This window comes from Bombus vancouverensis, chromosome 2, assembly GCF_051014615.1.
Source record: "Bombus vancouverensis nearcticus chromosome 2, iyBomVanc1_principal, whole genome shotgun sequence".
Taxonomy (NCBI): Eukaryota; Metazoa; Arthropoda; class Insecta; order Hymenoptera; family Apidae; genus Bombus; species Bombus vancouverensis.
Genome location: NC_134912.1, coordinates 13417374 through 13433946, shown reverse-complemented (window position 1 = coordinate 13433946; position 16573 = coordinate 13417374). Strand labels below are relative to the sequence as shown.

The following is a 16573-nucleotide window of genomic DNA, read 5'->3' as shown; positions in this document are numbered from 1 at the left end:
AGACTTTCAGGGGTTAGACTCTTCAGTTACCTGTTTCGGCGTTCATTGTTCCTTTGTGCTTCCCATGGCTTATGTCCTTTTTGTATGCACTGCCGTCGCTCTTTTCGAATTCGTTTATATCGTTACAAACATTCTTTTCACTAAAAATCGCGTGGTACTCGTGTATCACTAAAAATATCATGTTTGAGTAATTTCTGCAAAAATCTACGTAAAAATTGTCGAATCGGCATGAGTGGAAACATTCGATATTTACACTTGGGAATATTTTCTACCTTTTATATATTTTTATTTAAACGATTGCTTAAGCGTTGCAGTAATCGAGAAAAAACGTTGATATACTCGCAACAACTCTAACAATCCTCAAATTGCAAACTAATACAGTAAGAAACGTTAAGAAATAACATAAAATGACTCACTACGTAAAATATTCGCTTTCAAGTACGAAAAAATTTTCTCTTAAAAATCGTACGAGCCAATGAATGTTTCTAGATATACAAAATTCACTAGCTTTCTACGACCATACAAATCGGTGGAGCATAAAATTGACCTATTCTTTAACCAAGCTGAGCACCAATTAATTTATTTGCACGATAAAAAGATTTACCGATGACAAGCAACATTTGTAAATACCACTTGCGCGAACGTATCGACTCGAGAATTGAGTTAACCCACGATCAGGAGATTAGGATCGCTTATCCCAACCGGAGAACCGCCTCCCCTAAACGCTTTACATTTCACGTTCTTCGAATAATTCCGTCAGAAACGATCAGACAGTCTCGTAACTCGTAAATATCTGCCAACACGGATGAGATAGTACACGAATACCAGAAATGTACTGTTGCCGCTTACATAATGGACATGCGCATAAACAACAAATCTCGCGATTACTCACGGTCGAGCATTTGATTGAAAACGCATCTCTATTCATCTAATAACTCAATAAAGTCGCGACATTGGATAACGTTAATTGAAATTACAAGCGATCCATTTACGTTCCAGCAACTTCGCACGGCGAAAAAGAAACGACGTCATCGAATACACGGTTTTTCCTTCGAGTTTGATTCTCTCTGTAAACGCGTGTTAACGAATCCTCGCTAATTTACACGAATATTTCTGAATGATAATTTGTCCAACGTAACCCCTGCGTGATCCTTTGACATCGATATTTTTTGTTTTTCAGATGAATACGGATAATCATGTTTCAATGATTATTTCTTCAGATTCGTTGAGAAAATGTTCCTATGGGCATCGCGTCTATAAATATTAACGTTAGACTGTGAATATTTATGCAATTCGAAAACAAAGGAATAGAAAGATTTTGCATGAATGAATGAACTATGGAACTAGGAGAGGCTCGCGCTATTAAAGACGAACGGCGCTGGTAATTTCATCATAATTTGTCAGACCTTGTAACTACGCTCTACTACGACAAAATGAATAGTCTATATCCATGGTAATGGATTACGAAATGGAAAAAAACATGAGGCGGCACGCGTCGCAACGACGATCATAGGAGACGCGACTTTTTCTTAGCGATTACCGTCATTTTCATGGAGGAGCATTATCGTTCCTCGTTGCGTTCCTTATAATCGTGAAACACACTCGTATAATCGACAATTTCTGCATCGTCTGTTAATGGTGTACTACTTGCTGTCGCCGTTTCTTAGTATTGTTCAAGTACTTGGTAGAGAAGAGACATCGATGAGAGTTGTTTCTAGGACGATGTCGTATGATCTGGAAGATTCTTCTGTAGTCTCTAACCGTCGAGTAATTTTTATTTCAGTTTAACATAACGTTATTGATAGAGATTCATGATGATTCGAGACTGAAGAATTATCGCATTGCGATTAGGGTTTTTTTGTTAACTGTTTTATTATTTAGTTGAGGCTGATCAATCGCTCGTATATTCGACGATTATATATAGAGCATCGTGATTGTTAAGTTTCTGGATATCGTGTATCATAGAAAGAATGTGATGACGTTGAGGGCGTTGCTTCTAAAATAACATTGCGTAAGCTGAAGAATTCAGTCGTGTGGTTGCCTTTTTTTCTCATTTAAGCGATCTTCTGTCAAGTTATAATCTGGACTTCTACATTGATAAATTTTTTTATTACAAAGTCGTTATTTTAATTTTGAATTTCTATCCCCTTTCGTACCTTCAACTATCCATAGTCGATATGTATTGTCAATTAATGACAATCAACGTAACGTCACGTACTGTTGTCACTACATTTCCTAGTAGCACATGTCATTGAAATCGTATGGAAATGTCTGTGGCTATTGTATCTGGCATGGCATTGTGCAGTTCGGGGAACCATTATTATGTCTAATCTTCGACCATTTTTGCTTTCTCCTTGAATTTTAGTCGATCGTACACGTGACCACACATGAGCGATATTTATTTAAAAAATCATTAAAATCTAGATACTACTTTTAAATTTAAATAACATTCTCTTTTGAGTTCAACATTAGGTAATCGATGGTTCTGCTCGTACGTAACGCCTTCCAAGTATTGCAGTTGTATTTATTGTTAAATATTGTACGACAACAATTGTCCAATTTATGTCTAAGATACAATCAGCGTTGTGCAACATAATGGATCTCAAAGTTACATTGTTGTTAGTTTTTTCCTGAATCTGTATTCTTGTGTGATCGATATTGTTTACGATTTTTACAGACACACATTGTTGCGTACCACGATTACGTAGTTCCAATAACTTTCGTTGTTAAGTTTTGTTTTGCACCTTTCTCCGCTTTCAATTTCATATAACCGATAATCCTGGTATTGTCTCGTAACGTACAGTAATAAATAATCGGTTCCATTAGATTTCGAGGCGTTGATAACGTTCGAAACACAGGAAATCGCAATGGTCAGTTTGTTCTTGAGTCAAAGAGGTCTAATGCAATTTTATCTGCTCGTATAATAGATTTCTCGTTTTATCTAGAGGCCGTATTTTTCTATTCTAAAGTAAGTTTCAGTAAAGTAAGATACGCTTGTTCTCTGGAAAATTCGAAGAAACCAAGTTCGTTCGAAATAAACGTCAACCCGAAACAAAGCTCGATTGTTTCGATGCAAAGTGGTAAAAGTCGCTACGTACAGTTACGAAATCTTTTCATTTTGAATTCACCTGGATTTCTGTCAACCGATTCCCCTCGACACTGACAAGCCTGCCGCATCGTTGCGTGCATTCCGATTGTTGACCGTATGTGCGTTCTTGAACTTCCGCTTGTACCCGTATTCACCACGAAAGTATCCGCACGACTCTACTTAGTGCTGCAGTAGAAATTACGCAACTCGAAACCCCGCATAACTTCAAATTAATAATCTTCTTTTATGTTTTTCAATACTCGATAGAAATATCTCGCGTTCCTACCAAGACAGAGTTATGAATAGCTGAAAGAAAAACTACGCGGCCATTAACCATTGAACGGCAAAGCAAAGTACTTCTTACGTAACGTATTACCTCGATAAATTTAACGTTATTGGACAAGTGGATGAAATGTGTAGTTTGTATGGCGTTAAGTATAGAACTAATTAAGCGCGGATGAGAACAAAGCTTTTCACTGGCCTCTCTTAGATTTAGCTTCCTCTTCTCTTTATAAAAGATATTCTTTATTCGTTTCAGATAAGCTTTCTTCGATATTCATTCAAAATTTCAACGTAGAATGCAATTAAAAAATAAAAAAAAAAAAGAAATAAATTTAGACTGATATCAATCAGTTTTCAAGGCTATCTCTACTCTCTCTAATATACACAATGTCTGGAAACGATACTTCACGATACTGTTAATTGCCTTTACTCTATGACATCAATTAAAGCTTTATTCTTCGCTCACTCGTTGTAACTTCATCAACGTTATTCCTTTATCGAGTATTGAGCAACAGATTACCAGTATCGTTTATCCATTTCCGCGTTCGACTTTCACCGAACGAAGGAAAACTTCATGGCGACATGATGCGATTATATGCGTGCAAAGGGCGCGAGGAAACGAAGGAAGGCAGCAGCGCGTCTCCCCGCGGCAAAAATCTAATTATTTATTGCCTTCGTTGTCCGTTAGATTGACTGAATACATCGAGGCTAGCGGTACCGCATACTAGACAACGTGCGAATTAATATTCAATGGCCAATACATTTGCGTGGATTTCTTGGAAGCGCAACGATCGATTTCAATCGCTATTAAATTTATTCCTCCGTTTGACATGTTGATATATGTCGATATATTCTATCGTTATTTGATATGCTATTGATCTATTGGTATGTCGGTATCGAACAATTTAATACGAAAGTGTTAAAAATCGAGTCATCTTCTAATCAAAAACTTCTGTAACTGTCAAATTTCGAACACTCTAATACGTTCATTAAGAGTGTTCGGATAGAATATACGAAAAGAATAACGTGTCTAAAAGGAAAACGTGTATAACATCATTGAAAAAGAACTGCAACTGTTACATTATAGAGTGCATCGTTGCATTAAAAAATAACAAACTACTGCAAATATGGACATTTCGAAACCATTCGACTTTTCTCTTTATTCCGGATACAGTTGAATTTATTGAGTTTTATCGCGGTCCCCTGCGACGTCGATTAGCAAAAGTCGATTCGCACGATAAGCTAGGAAACCGCAGGAAGAAACAAAAATGGCTCGTTGAGGACGCTCGTGGGCGCATGTTTGCGACAGCGTGTGGCTAGTTAAATCGAAATAACAGCTACACTTCTGTGTACTCGATTACGAAGATAAAAGCGTCATTTGAACATTTTTATTCGCCGTTCTCTCGTTGTTTCTCTTCCAGCGTTTTAATGACGGCGATTTAAGCGAGACGCACTGCCTTTTTGTATCCACCAACCTTGCCGCCCCCGTCATTTGCACTACTTGCTTGCAGCGTCTTACCTAACCGTAATTATTTCACCTAGCAAAACTGGATCCGTTGCACGCGTCAGATGCGTTTTATGCAAAACGAAATTCCGACGTCGGTGCACGTATTTTTAAAACGCTGACGAGGACGTTTCGTACGGACGACAAATGGGGGACGTTGAGTTTTGGACAGCGCGTGCCGTTTGGGTTGATCGGTGACCTATTTCTAAGATGGGATTCAGGTTTATCGCTTTATCGAAGTGACCTGATTTAAAAATAATCCAGATACTTGAAGATGGAACTTGTAAAGCAAGGAAGAAAGAAGCGTTGAGATTTTAATTTGCGACGAAAAATAGAGATTATTTTCATTTTGAACTCACATTGGGTAATTGTACTATATATAATTTCAGGTTCAGGTAGAGCTTTTGTACGTATACTTATTGCGTGTATTTCTCGCTTGTTCCTGAGTATTTCTCAATATCTTCGCGAAAGGTATAAATAAATATTTCTTTATGAAACTCAACCTGAAAGTTTTGAAAAATATGTAAATATTTTTTATTTGATAAAATGTTTTAAAGAAACAACGTTCGACAAGGATTTTACCGAAATTGATTGTCATTCCTACACTTACTGTAGATATAGAGAATTTTTTAAAGGAGGTTGCAAAACGAAAAAGATGAAAAGTAATGTTAAAGGCTAGGATAAAAATACTCGGCATAGCGCTAAAAATACAAAATACGATCACGTAGGAAACAAAGGGTGTGACGATCCTACACAAGCAAACACGAAAGAAATTGCCGAACACGAGTTTACGATCCAAATAGAAATCATCGATCGTCGAACCGCGAGGGCCAGCATGCGCCATTTGCGTCGGAATTCGACGCGCAATTACGATGCTCCTCTACAACGTCACCACTTTCGTAATGGAAAGAGGGCCTCGTCGATAAAATCGAATTTTCGAGGCGTTGCCCATAGCAGGAAATCGCGATGCGGATCGATTTCCTCGATTAACAAGGCCGTGTCAACGCATATATTTATGAGCCTGTAGGAAGATTAAAAAGTGCAAAGCATTCGTACGCAGAAACGTATGAAATGTCCAAGGTATTGGTTATAATTTAATCGCAGATATCTATGCAAATTGAAATATCTTTACCAATGTAATTTAAGAAATGTAATTTAAGAAAAGAACCTAAGATCTATTTCGCCTACCAAATATTTTAACGAATATTCTTCTTTATAGTTTCGAGTTATTAAATGTGCATTCTATACATTTTTGTACCTTCAAATTTGTATAAATGAATAAAAATCCGCGGTTTATTTTGGAGTTAAGCGAAAATGATTTAGGGTAGCATTTCTTTAGTTGCGTTTGCAAAAATAGGAATTTGCATAAAAATCCACGATCTAATGATCACACTGTGGTAATCGATGGGGATGAGATTTGCATAAACGTCGTTGCGTGCGGGTACCGCCTGTTGCTCCACATTCCGCAACGCGGTCGTAATGCACGCTGGCAAGGTCCCCCTTTGTCAAGGATGAAAAATTCTTCGCCTGTCAGCCGCATACCGGTCCCTAATTGCCGACGATATTTTCCCGCGCCACTCAGACCAATTAAAATCGCTGACCGTTCGATACTAGTCTTTTGAAACGAGTTAGATCTATTGTAGGTATAAGATGATTGATTGTTTGGAATAGAAGTCCGAGGGATAGCCCTTGCGGCGCATTTATGGAATTGCGTAAATCAAATTTGACGCGTGAAGACTTTTTATGTACAGTCCTTATTCTTTGAAGTGATTGATTCGAAGTGATAATATATCGAAGATACAGACAACGATACAAGCGAAAGTAATTTTTCTTCTTGTCATTGAAAACCAATGAAAAATGTAAACCTATATGTGTGTATATATATACACATACAAAAATACACATGGAAATGTTGTATATTGTTATAAACATACTCGTAGGAAGAGAATAAAAAATGAGACACGAGTAGAAAATAGTGGGAAAAGAGGGTTAAATTGAGATTTTGTAAGACAGCAATACCACGAATGATGTCCAAACACTAAGAATGACACGAGCTAAGATTTATTCGTCGACTATTTTATGAAGACGAGAGAGAAAAAGAGAGATAAGCACTGATTACGTCAAAGTCTCTAATTATCCTCTGTGTCTCCGTTTTTACCATTGTTTGCACAAATTACGTTATCATTTTGCGTGGTTGTGCAACCTAAGGCTGGAGACGTGATACGTTTCGGATACATTCAATACATCGTCAATGACAACCTTTATTTTTTCACGCTCGATAAATGTAAAATAGGAAACCGAATTACATCCTCAAGATTGAATGGAACAAGATCGAAGAGATCGAACAAAGATGAACAAACCAAACTTCTATCGTGCACGATTATGATCGATCATATCTTCGAGCTCATTTTGATTTTTTTCTCGATTATCTCGTAATATTCGCGTGTTGTCGTGTTCTCGTTGGACGTCATCATCACTGTTTTAACCATTGTTTTCGTAGAATACGTTATCACGGTGTGTGATTGTACAATCTGACGGTGGTGTAATATGTGTGTTTTAAAAACACAGTCAATGATAATCTTTATTTTTACACGCTTAATGAATATAAGGAAGGAAGCCAAATTACATCTTCAAGGTGAAATCGAACAAAATCGTGGAGATCGAGCAAAGGTGAATAAATCAAACATCTATGTATTGTGTACAATTAAGATCGATCGTATACTCTAATTCATCGATTTCTTCCTCGTCTATCTCATAATAATCGCTTGTTATCATGCTCAAAAGACATTTAAAAAAAAAAAAAGAATCAAATGACACATCGTCCCAGAGACAACTGCATAACATATTGTGTAAATATTATTATTTCTATTTTATCACGCGATTGAACTATCGAATATTCTTCGTTTCTACTTGCTTCCAAAATTTCTTTCGTTTCGATATCGTTTGCAAATATAATCAGACCTCGTGATGAAGATGGTTCGATGGCTACAGGAAAAGAACAAGAAATCATACGTGCGTAGTCACGAATTTACGAAGCATAGAGCCAGTCTCTCTTTCTACCGCGTCCAAATAACGCATTGACTGTTCCTTACATAATTGGAAAGCGCGCAAGTGATTTTCGTGTTATAAAACTGCATTAATAGGACGGTAATTAAGCCGTTAATGCCCACTGAGCAAGTTAAGTGTAGGGGAATTAGCGCAATAAACTCGAACCTCCTCGACCGCTTCGAACAGTACTTTCCACGATTAATTATAAATCAGAGTGATCGATGCCGGGACTCGTTGCAAATTTTCATCTAATTAGAAAAGAAAAGTTTTCGTCAGAAGCCTGGCTGTTACGAAGCGCCGATCCTATCGATAAACACGATGTTGCAACCACCTCTTCTAGCATCCTTGTTTGAATATTTTTATTAAAATTATACGTTGCTTGCGTAATTACCTTTCTTTCTTTTTTTTCACGAAAAAATCGATCTCGAAAAAAGCTTCCTGACACGGGGTCCGTCTTACTCAATTCTTGCACGGTCTGACAAAATTTTACAAGGCACGGTCGCCAACTAATATTTCGTTTTTATAAATGGAGCACTCCTATACTATAAAGTTGAAACTATAAAATCTATTCGGGAAGTTGATCGTGATCACGATCGCGATAGGGACAGGTTCCACCTTTCCCTGCGGTAAGTTACGATCTCTCACGGGTAGTGTCGGCGGGACTGCACGTGACTGCGGTGCACGCGTGACACGTGCACGCATGCCAGACCTACAAACAGCTGTCAGTAGGTCTGACCACGACCAGAGGCGAGGAAAAGTTAGAAAACGTTTTGCGAAACCGACCGGAATCGCTTTTGCCGCGCGACGGAACCGCTTGACCTTGGTTCGACACAGCTCGGGCGAGCTCGCGCCGGTAAAAGTGGTGTGCGTGTCGAAACCGCGTCGGGGACAGTTTCAGCGTTCACGTATTTATCATTGCTGCAATTACGATGATATTACGGTACTTGAAAATTCAGGACAACAGGGGAATTTCTGCTGTTAGACGCAATTTACGTGCGCTCGCTGGAAAAAAGGTACAAGGCGGCTCGTAAACTAGTTATTGAATAAACCGTTGAATAAACGCGTGTTTCCAGCCTTAGGGCAATTGAATGAGTTTAGATCTTTCAATTAGGGTACGATGAATTGGCATTTTGATTCTTTGCCTATAGACAGCAGTGTTGAATTAAGGGAATTCCTAATGAGTGTAATTTTTAAGAATTGATGAAATTCTCTCCAAATGAATTTCCAATGACAAGAATAGTCTTCGACATCGTTGATGTATCATGTAATGACGGCTGCTTATCAAGTTTATCACTGGATTTATATTTCGTTCAATCATAGCAACTCAATTTATCGATAATATTATTACCATCGTAATCGTGCATGTTAATAACTTGTTTTCGTTTTCATTTTACAGAAAATCTAGCGCCATCAGAATTGAAGAAATTGAGAAACAAGCAAAGAAAACAACGTAGAAAGGCTGAACTGGAACGACAACAGGCTGCCCAAGCCCAAGAAAAGAGGGAACAGCACAATAAGTCGCGGCAACAGACCGATCCCGATTTAGAACAGCCTACGCTAGATGAACTTATACCAGAGAAATTGGAAAGGGTCAGTAAATCGTGTAAATCCGACGAGTTAATGTCCTCGAGATGATATGAAATTTGATTCGAGCTATTATTTTCAGGTTGAGGATCCTCTCGAGCAAGCAATCAAATTTTTACAACCACTGCAAGACTTGGCATCGAACAGAATAGAGACGCACCTTATGGCATTTGAAATATACATTCGTAAAGGTACGTAGCAGTACAGCATTGGCGACACAAATCATTTGTAACATTCTTGTTAAAGAAAAAGATTAATAATTATAGTTGCAAATAATCATTGATTTTTAAGGCAATGTATTTTACTATTAGATTTCATTTAAAAAATTAAACGCCTTTTGCAGGTCGTACGTTGTTAATGTTAAGGTCGATAAAACGTGCGCATGATCTAGATCCTAACAATCCGGACCTCCACACGTGCCTGGTACGTTTCATGTTGCATACTAACCGCTCGCCGTCTGAAGGACCAGTAGGCGAGGTAGTAAAGCGACAAACTGCAGGAATCTACTCGACTTCAACGCCCACTCAATTGAACGCGGAATTCCTAAAAAAGAATCGAAACTCACTGCCGCATTTGCTTCAGGGTGCGAGGATGTTGTACGTCCTGGACCCGTCCGCTCAAACAAAAGCTCTCTCCCTCGCCACAAACATTGATGATCTCGAAGGTGTAACACTACAGAATTGTACAAAAGTATTGGAATCGTTGCGCAATGGTGACTTTGGCCATTGCGACTCTACAATCGCCGACTATATGGCGAAATGTCACAAATACTTCCCATACGCGACCGCTTTTCGACCGCCGGAGACAAAGCTGACGGTGACGATCAAGCATCAAGAGAAAGAGAATTCCATCAAGAACTGATCCAGGCACGCGCTATCCAGCGTTAGCGAATCATTGCGTAGTTAGACGACGAGGCAATGGAGGAGGAGTGTGCTGAGATTCGCTCTGATCTACGTTTAAGAAAAAGAACAAAAAAAAAAGAGCAAAGAAACTAACGTTGAATGTAAAAGGCACGCGGACGAATGAACATATGTAGTGAAAGAAGAAGCGAAATTGGCGGATTTAATATTGATAATTATTAAACATGTATTATATACGAACTGTTCCTGGGAAGATTCATGTAGTGTGAACAGTGCTGGGACAGTGCTGAATAAATAATCTTTAATAATAAATTATAACACGATGGGACGCGAGACAAGCGCCTCTGGCACGGTCCCGAATTTTAGGTGAACGAAGAAAAGGATGGCTTTAGCTAAATATTAATTAACAATTGGAACAGAACGAATTAAACGAGCACTCTATCAACAGAGCGGTCACGTTGAAAAGAAGGATTGACAAAGTGTGAAAATGTTTAGTGCATAGATGGGATTGGGGCAGGGCAGGGAGGGATGGGGTGAAGTACAGTGTGTAAAATATATGACGTGCGTAAACTAACACATTGGTACAAAATACAAGACTTGTATACATTCGTATGCGCGTTCTATGAATATTTCTACTTGATGTTAAGGTGTACTATTTTCAGCGATGTCTACATAAATACTCTACTGTGTAGAGTTGAGAAACTAGACGATCATCGAGCACCGATAATTGTACCACGCATGTTCGTCGCTACTTTTTGAGAATAGACTTTGTTCCAAGTCATATACTAACTTCTCCAGTTCACTTCATTCGCAAAAACCGTTCAAACTTGTCAAGTGAACGATCTAATGTTTTTCTTCTAGAAACACGATTTTATTCCTGTGTTTAAAGCCAGGGTAATAATCTACGTTTGGATTGGAGCCCTGATATTCCATCGAGATAGCAGTCAATATGGAAATAGCATCCATTTGCGAAAGTCTCTGTGAAAGTTATTATAAGAACAATAAAAGTGCATATATTGTGTACGCAGATTACCAAAGTATATGATAAATCGAAAACAATAAGTGTCAATAGCAAACCAAGCAAACGAAAAAAATATCATACATCTGTATGTCAACGGATTACAGAAATTTTAATAAAAGGTAATGTTCAAATTTACCGATACAAATCGAACGATGTTATGATTGCCTCGTTTATTTTTTGAAATACCAGTACATACTTATAAGTCGTGAGTTTCCTTGAATGAAAAAAAAGTAAAAGAATTCAATAAGATACAGATACTAAAAACTAGTGATAATGTTTGTATATATTTCACCTACTACTTTAACGATATATATGTATAAATACATATACACACACATTTCCTATCTTATTTAAGTCATAGAGTATAATTTTGCGATTAGTTAATATTATGCCAATGTTGAAAGCTCATTCAAAGTCGACTTAATGGTAATCATAAAAATAAGATATTTGCATCGAGTCATAGTAATGTATATTTAACATTTCAATTCATTCGTAACATACAATGGACAAAAACTCAATACGTACATCCAAAGTTAATCGATGGAATAATCTTCTATCAAAATATAATGAACATAATTGTATTGATTAAACTGATACCTTCTGTAAATGCATGGAATGTTTCTCAGGGCTACATAAATAATGTCGTAACATAAGCGATAATGTAGAAGTTTTACTCATTCACTTTACCATTAGTCATTTAATTATTGTACAATGCAAAGGAAATATGATATGACCACCATGCTAGTCTATCGATATACGAAGTGTTTCTTCTTGTAAAAGACTATCATTAGAAAAATTAATGCATATTATCATACACCATTCGCGTCATACTCAACTTTTCGACCATGCATCTACCGAAGTGTTGCTATCTTTTAATACTATTTTTTTTTATAATACATTATTTACAGTACGCTTAAACTCCTGCATAATTATTACATTTCGAAAAAAAGATATATATATATATACATTATATATATATTAATTGCTCCAATCTTTATCGGAGGTTGTTACCTCAGTATAAAAATTTCTACTCCGCTCATAACTAATTATTAAATCTTTAAGAAATAAACAATGTTGATTAAGGATGGTACATTAATTTTTAGAAGATTCAGTTTAGATTTGCCTTTGAGTCCTTGATTTAATCGTACGAGCAAACGATAAGCATGGGTACCTCAACCCATATCCTCTTCCATCTCCTCATGTAAATGAATTCATCATATAGGCTTCATGCAAAATTTTTCAACGTATACGATTACGAAAGGACATAAAACAGAAAAGAATAAAAATTGGAAAATGAAGTCAATGATTATTTAAATGTGGTTATTACTTTAATCATTGTATTAGTAATATACTGCCATTTGCAATAAGCTGTTATTATATTTTCTGCAACCGCTATTTACAGATTGAATAGTTTATGATTTGTGCAAAAATTGCCCAAATTTTATGGTATTAAAGGATAACGTTTATAGCCAAGTACGCTTTTTACAAATGTTAATATCTGTGTTTATATATAAAATACCCATACATTTTTACAATATTAAATATTTTTCTATATGATGAATTCAATCATCACGTATAATTACTTTCTTTATGTAACTTTTCTTCATTATAGCGGTGTTTACAAACGTGAAGTAATATTTTAAAGACAAGAACATGGATATGTATAGTATGTATATAAACGTATCATTATCGTATGCATCAAAACTCTGTGTTCAATTCCTGTTTGTTGTTACATTAATAACAAGTCAACATGAAAATATTATATCACGTATCAACAATCGCCTCTCCTTCAGTCGTTTTGTAAAAAATGATATTGAAATATTATTTTATCATGGAAATGATACACACTTGTTACATGTTTCTACCATGCCATATTTGATCATACTACTATTTACACTTGTACAGTACATCGTTTGCAATACTGTTGCAGATAATATTACATCTTGATAAAAGTATAGTATCTTTGTATTATTGCTAAATTCTTTCATTTTCTGTACATTGTTTTATTTATTTTCCATATTATATGGATAATGTTAAAACTACAAATAGACCTGTAAAAATTTAAAATAGGGGTATTTCTATTTTCCATTTGTACCTAATTTAGTTTTGCATGTAAATAATGGTAATCAGTCTTTTTACAGTAAAACTGTAATTCATGTTTATGTTAAAGAATTAATATTATAGATTTAAATCTGCAAAATGTCATTAAAAAATGAAATAAATCATGAATATATACACTGGAAAGCTTTTCATTACAGACATTGTCATCTTTGTCACTTACATTATTTTTGTTCAACTACTTCCATTTTCAATATTTATTTCCTTATCTTCAGTAGAGTCAATCTCATCAAAATCAATAATTAACTTTTTGTGCTTAGGAATATATTTGCTAGAAAAAAAGATTTACAATGTTATTAAATAATACTACAACAATAGCGTAATATTATAAATGAATTAATGTTAATACAGTTTAGACGTACATTCTGCACATATTGAAACGCATGTATTAAATACTAGAAATTTGAATTTTAATTAATAATTTTAAGGAAATAAATCATGTCAAGTAATACAAGTCTTATGGTTTCTTGCCATAATCTGACACTTATACAAATTTAATAAGAATAAATATATGCAATCTGCATAATTCAAATACCTGTATGTAACGCCTACGGCATCAAACATTCTTTTTGCAGCTTGAATTTTTTTCTTCTTTGCATATTTATCTGACACATATTTGACTGTTTTTATTCCAGACTGTATTATTACTTTAGCACATTCATTACATGGAAATAGAGAAACGTATATGGTACAATTTTTAATATTTTTACAGCCCGTATTTAAAATAGCATTAACTTCTGCGTGACATACTGCAAATTCATTATTATCATTGTTACAATACAATATTACACTATATTATATAATACAAATATAATCATGTTGAAAATTAATGAGATGTTATTAGCTCACCATATAAAGTCTTTGTTTCCAATGGATCGACAGACTCTTTAGTCCAAGGAAAGACATCATCGCTACAACCATTGGGCATTCCATTATATCCAATACCTACAACTTGCTTCTGTTCATTTACTATACATGCCCCAACTTGAGTACGAGGATCTTTGCTACGTTTTGCACTTAAAAAGGCGAGAGCCATAAAATAATCCTCCCAATCTATATAGCTTTTTCTTTTATTGCTACTAGGCTGCTCACTATAAAGATACAAAATTCAGGTTACATCAATTAAGTAACTATTTATTTTATTAAAGGTTAGAATATCGTATGTAATATACCTTTCGGAGTTGATTTTTTCGATAATTTTGTTGTCATTTTTTGATGTCATTTTTGTTAAATTTTATAATTATATAACTTTTACAAAGAATTTCTACTTGTAGTTTAATTCAAACTACTTAGTTGATAAATAACAACACGGCATGCTACTGTACACGTTAGAAATTAAGACTAAAATAATATTTTACCAAGATAGGAAATACACCCTTGAAGTAGTCATTAACAAGAAAGGCGTGTTCAAAATTCCGTCATCCAGTTAAACTATTACAAAAGACCGGTTTCATGTTGCAAGCATATATAGAAAACAAAAATCATTGCATCATTTCAATATATACTTAGGATTCAATAACTAATTATTTAAAGTGCCTATATAGTTATTTAAAACACAATTATTCTATTATTATTACTTTGAAATTAAAATTTTAAACTTGTAGTTGCGCTATCTACAGAGTAATAGGTGAACTACAGTAAAGGTGGCGCTATCTACAGAGGAACAGGTGAAATACAGTAAAGGTTGCGCTCTACAAACTGTAGAGGGTATATATTTTCAGATATGAGAAAGATTTCTTTACAGCCGGATTATTCATGATAAAGTGACAAACATATATATAATATCTTATAAAAAATAAAATGACATACCATACAGCATTATTCTAATTTTCTTAAATCTATTGAATTACATTAATGTCAGTTTGGAAGGAAACAATAAATAAAATTAATTTATCAATATTGCAGAATAATTGATCTTGAAAATAGTAAATCAACAATTACTTTTAAAGTATGATTCATACATGTAATAATCGGTGCATGGTAGAGCTTAGGGCAAGTTTCTTAGACACGACAATGGTAGTTCCTGGTACCGATAAATCATTGTTTTCATTTTAAATTTATTCTTATACTCATCTTCAGCACATTATAAATTAGTACATAGTATATGTTTTAATTTTCTATCTATTATACTTGTATATTATTTTATATTGAAATCGATTTTAAGTATTTATAGATAGTTTCGTCGGAAATAATATTGTATGATATATATACATATTACCATTACAAATTGAACAAGTCGAATACAGATAATAAACAGAGGAGTTACATGCGAATCGCGAAATCGGAAAAAGTGCCAATATTTCATGATATGTTTCGTGAGCCTCGCAATTGAATTTGTGAGATAATGCTTGGTGAGTGGCTTATCGAAACATACATTTACTGATAATTTGTCAGTTTATTATGATAAATTTAAAGAGTGTAATATTTCTTAATTATTCTACTTAATATTAAATGTTAGTTATTGGGGAAGATATTTGTTTTTTATATTTCTATTCTCTTTTTTTTACAATTAAATCACTATGCTTTAAAGATGTATATCTGTATCTAAGTGAGGATATTTGTTTACCATCGATAATAAATGATAAACGAGCTAAATCGTTCGGAATCCCAAGCTGCTGAGGCTTTTTTAAACGCCTGCTACACAAATGAGTATACTTGGGCGCGGCACTGTAGACACGTTTTTCAGGCCTCAAGTATACTTAGCGCTCCCTATAAAAAGGGCTAATAATTCGTGGATTACAACGCCCTTTACATAATCAGGAGGTTGTAATTAGTTTCCGCGTTAAATGAAATTACTTTCTTATAATTGTATGAATTTTAACTAGTAAGTAATCACGAACAATGGGATCTGGTATTTCCCAATATAACTTTCTAATGCTTTACGTATTAAAAGAATAATATTTTTCAATAATAAATAGTTTTATTGAAAACAGTATCTAATATGTAAATCTAAATTTCAACGAGAACTTATACATTATATGCTAAAATATTCTAACTGTACTTTACATCATGAGCAATGAAAATACTGTTTTCAATGCATGCTTATTCTAGTCTCGAACACGCTATAA

The 16573-nt window shown here is 35.0% G+C and overlaps 2 protein-coding genes across 4 annotated transcripts in view; one reads left to right on the top strand and one right to left on the bottom strand.

Annotated features, from left to right (window-relative positions):
• Naa15-16 (N-alpha-acetyltransferase 15/16) overlaps positions 1-13624 on the top strand; it is a 47226-nt gene extending 33602 nt beyond the window's left edge. Inside the window, exons 9-11 of the mRNA XM_033345492.2 lie at positions 9319-9512; positions 9589-9697; positions 9850-13624. Coding sequence (XP_033201383.1) covers positions 9319-9512; positions 9589-9697; positions 9850-10367 — 821 coding nt within the window. The 3' untranslated portion in view covers positions 10368-13624. The remainder of the gene's footprint in view (positions 1-9318; positions 9513-9588; positions 9698-9849) is intronic.
• Positions 11840-14856, bottom strand: LOC117163319 (deoxycytidylate deaminase). Of its 3 annotated transcripts, none has more exons than XM_033345493.2 (5): positions 14678-14856; positions 14355-14596; positions 14041-14254; positions 13669-13776; positions 11840-13438 (listed from the first exon to the last, which is right to left on the bottom strand). In XM_033345493.2, exons 1-4 carry the CDS (start codon positions 14725-14727, stop codon positions 13680-13682), a joined length of 603 nt encoding a protein of 200 aa, XP_033201384.1. In that variant the 5' UTR covers positions 14728-14856; the 3' UTR covers positions 11840-13438; positions 13669-13679. The 3 variants fall into 3 exon arrangements, with proteins under 3 accessions (XP_033201384.1, XP_076483951.1, XP_076483950.1); XM_076627836.1 differs by having other exon boundaries at positions 11840-12610; XM_076627835.1 differs by lacking the exon at positions 11840-13438 and adding an exon at positions 13440-13579.
• Positions 14857-16573: the final 1717 nt, after the last annotated feature.

Coding starts and splice junctions, on each gene's coding strand:
- LOC117163319 (XM_033345493.2), bottom strand. CDS start 14,727: ATGACATCAAAAAATGACAACAAAATTATCGAAAAAATCAACTCCGAA. Junction 14,597..14,677: donor GAAAAAATCAACTCCGAAAG/GTATATTACATA, acceptor GTATCTTTATAG/TGAGCAGCCTAGTAGCAATA. Junction 14,255..14,354: donor GGAAACAAAGACTTTATATG/GTGAGCTAATAA, acceptor ATGAATTTGCAG/TATGTCACGCAGAAGTTAAT.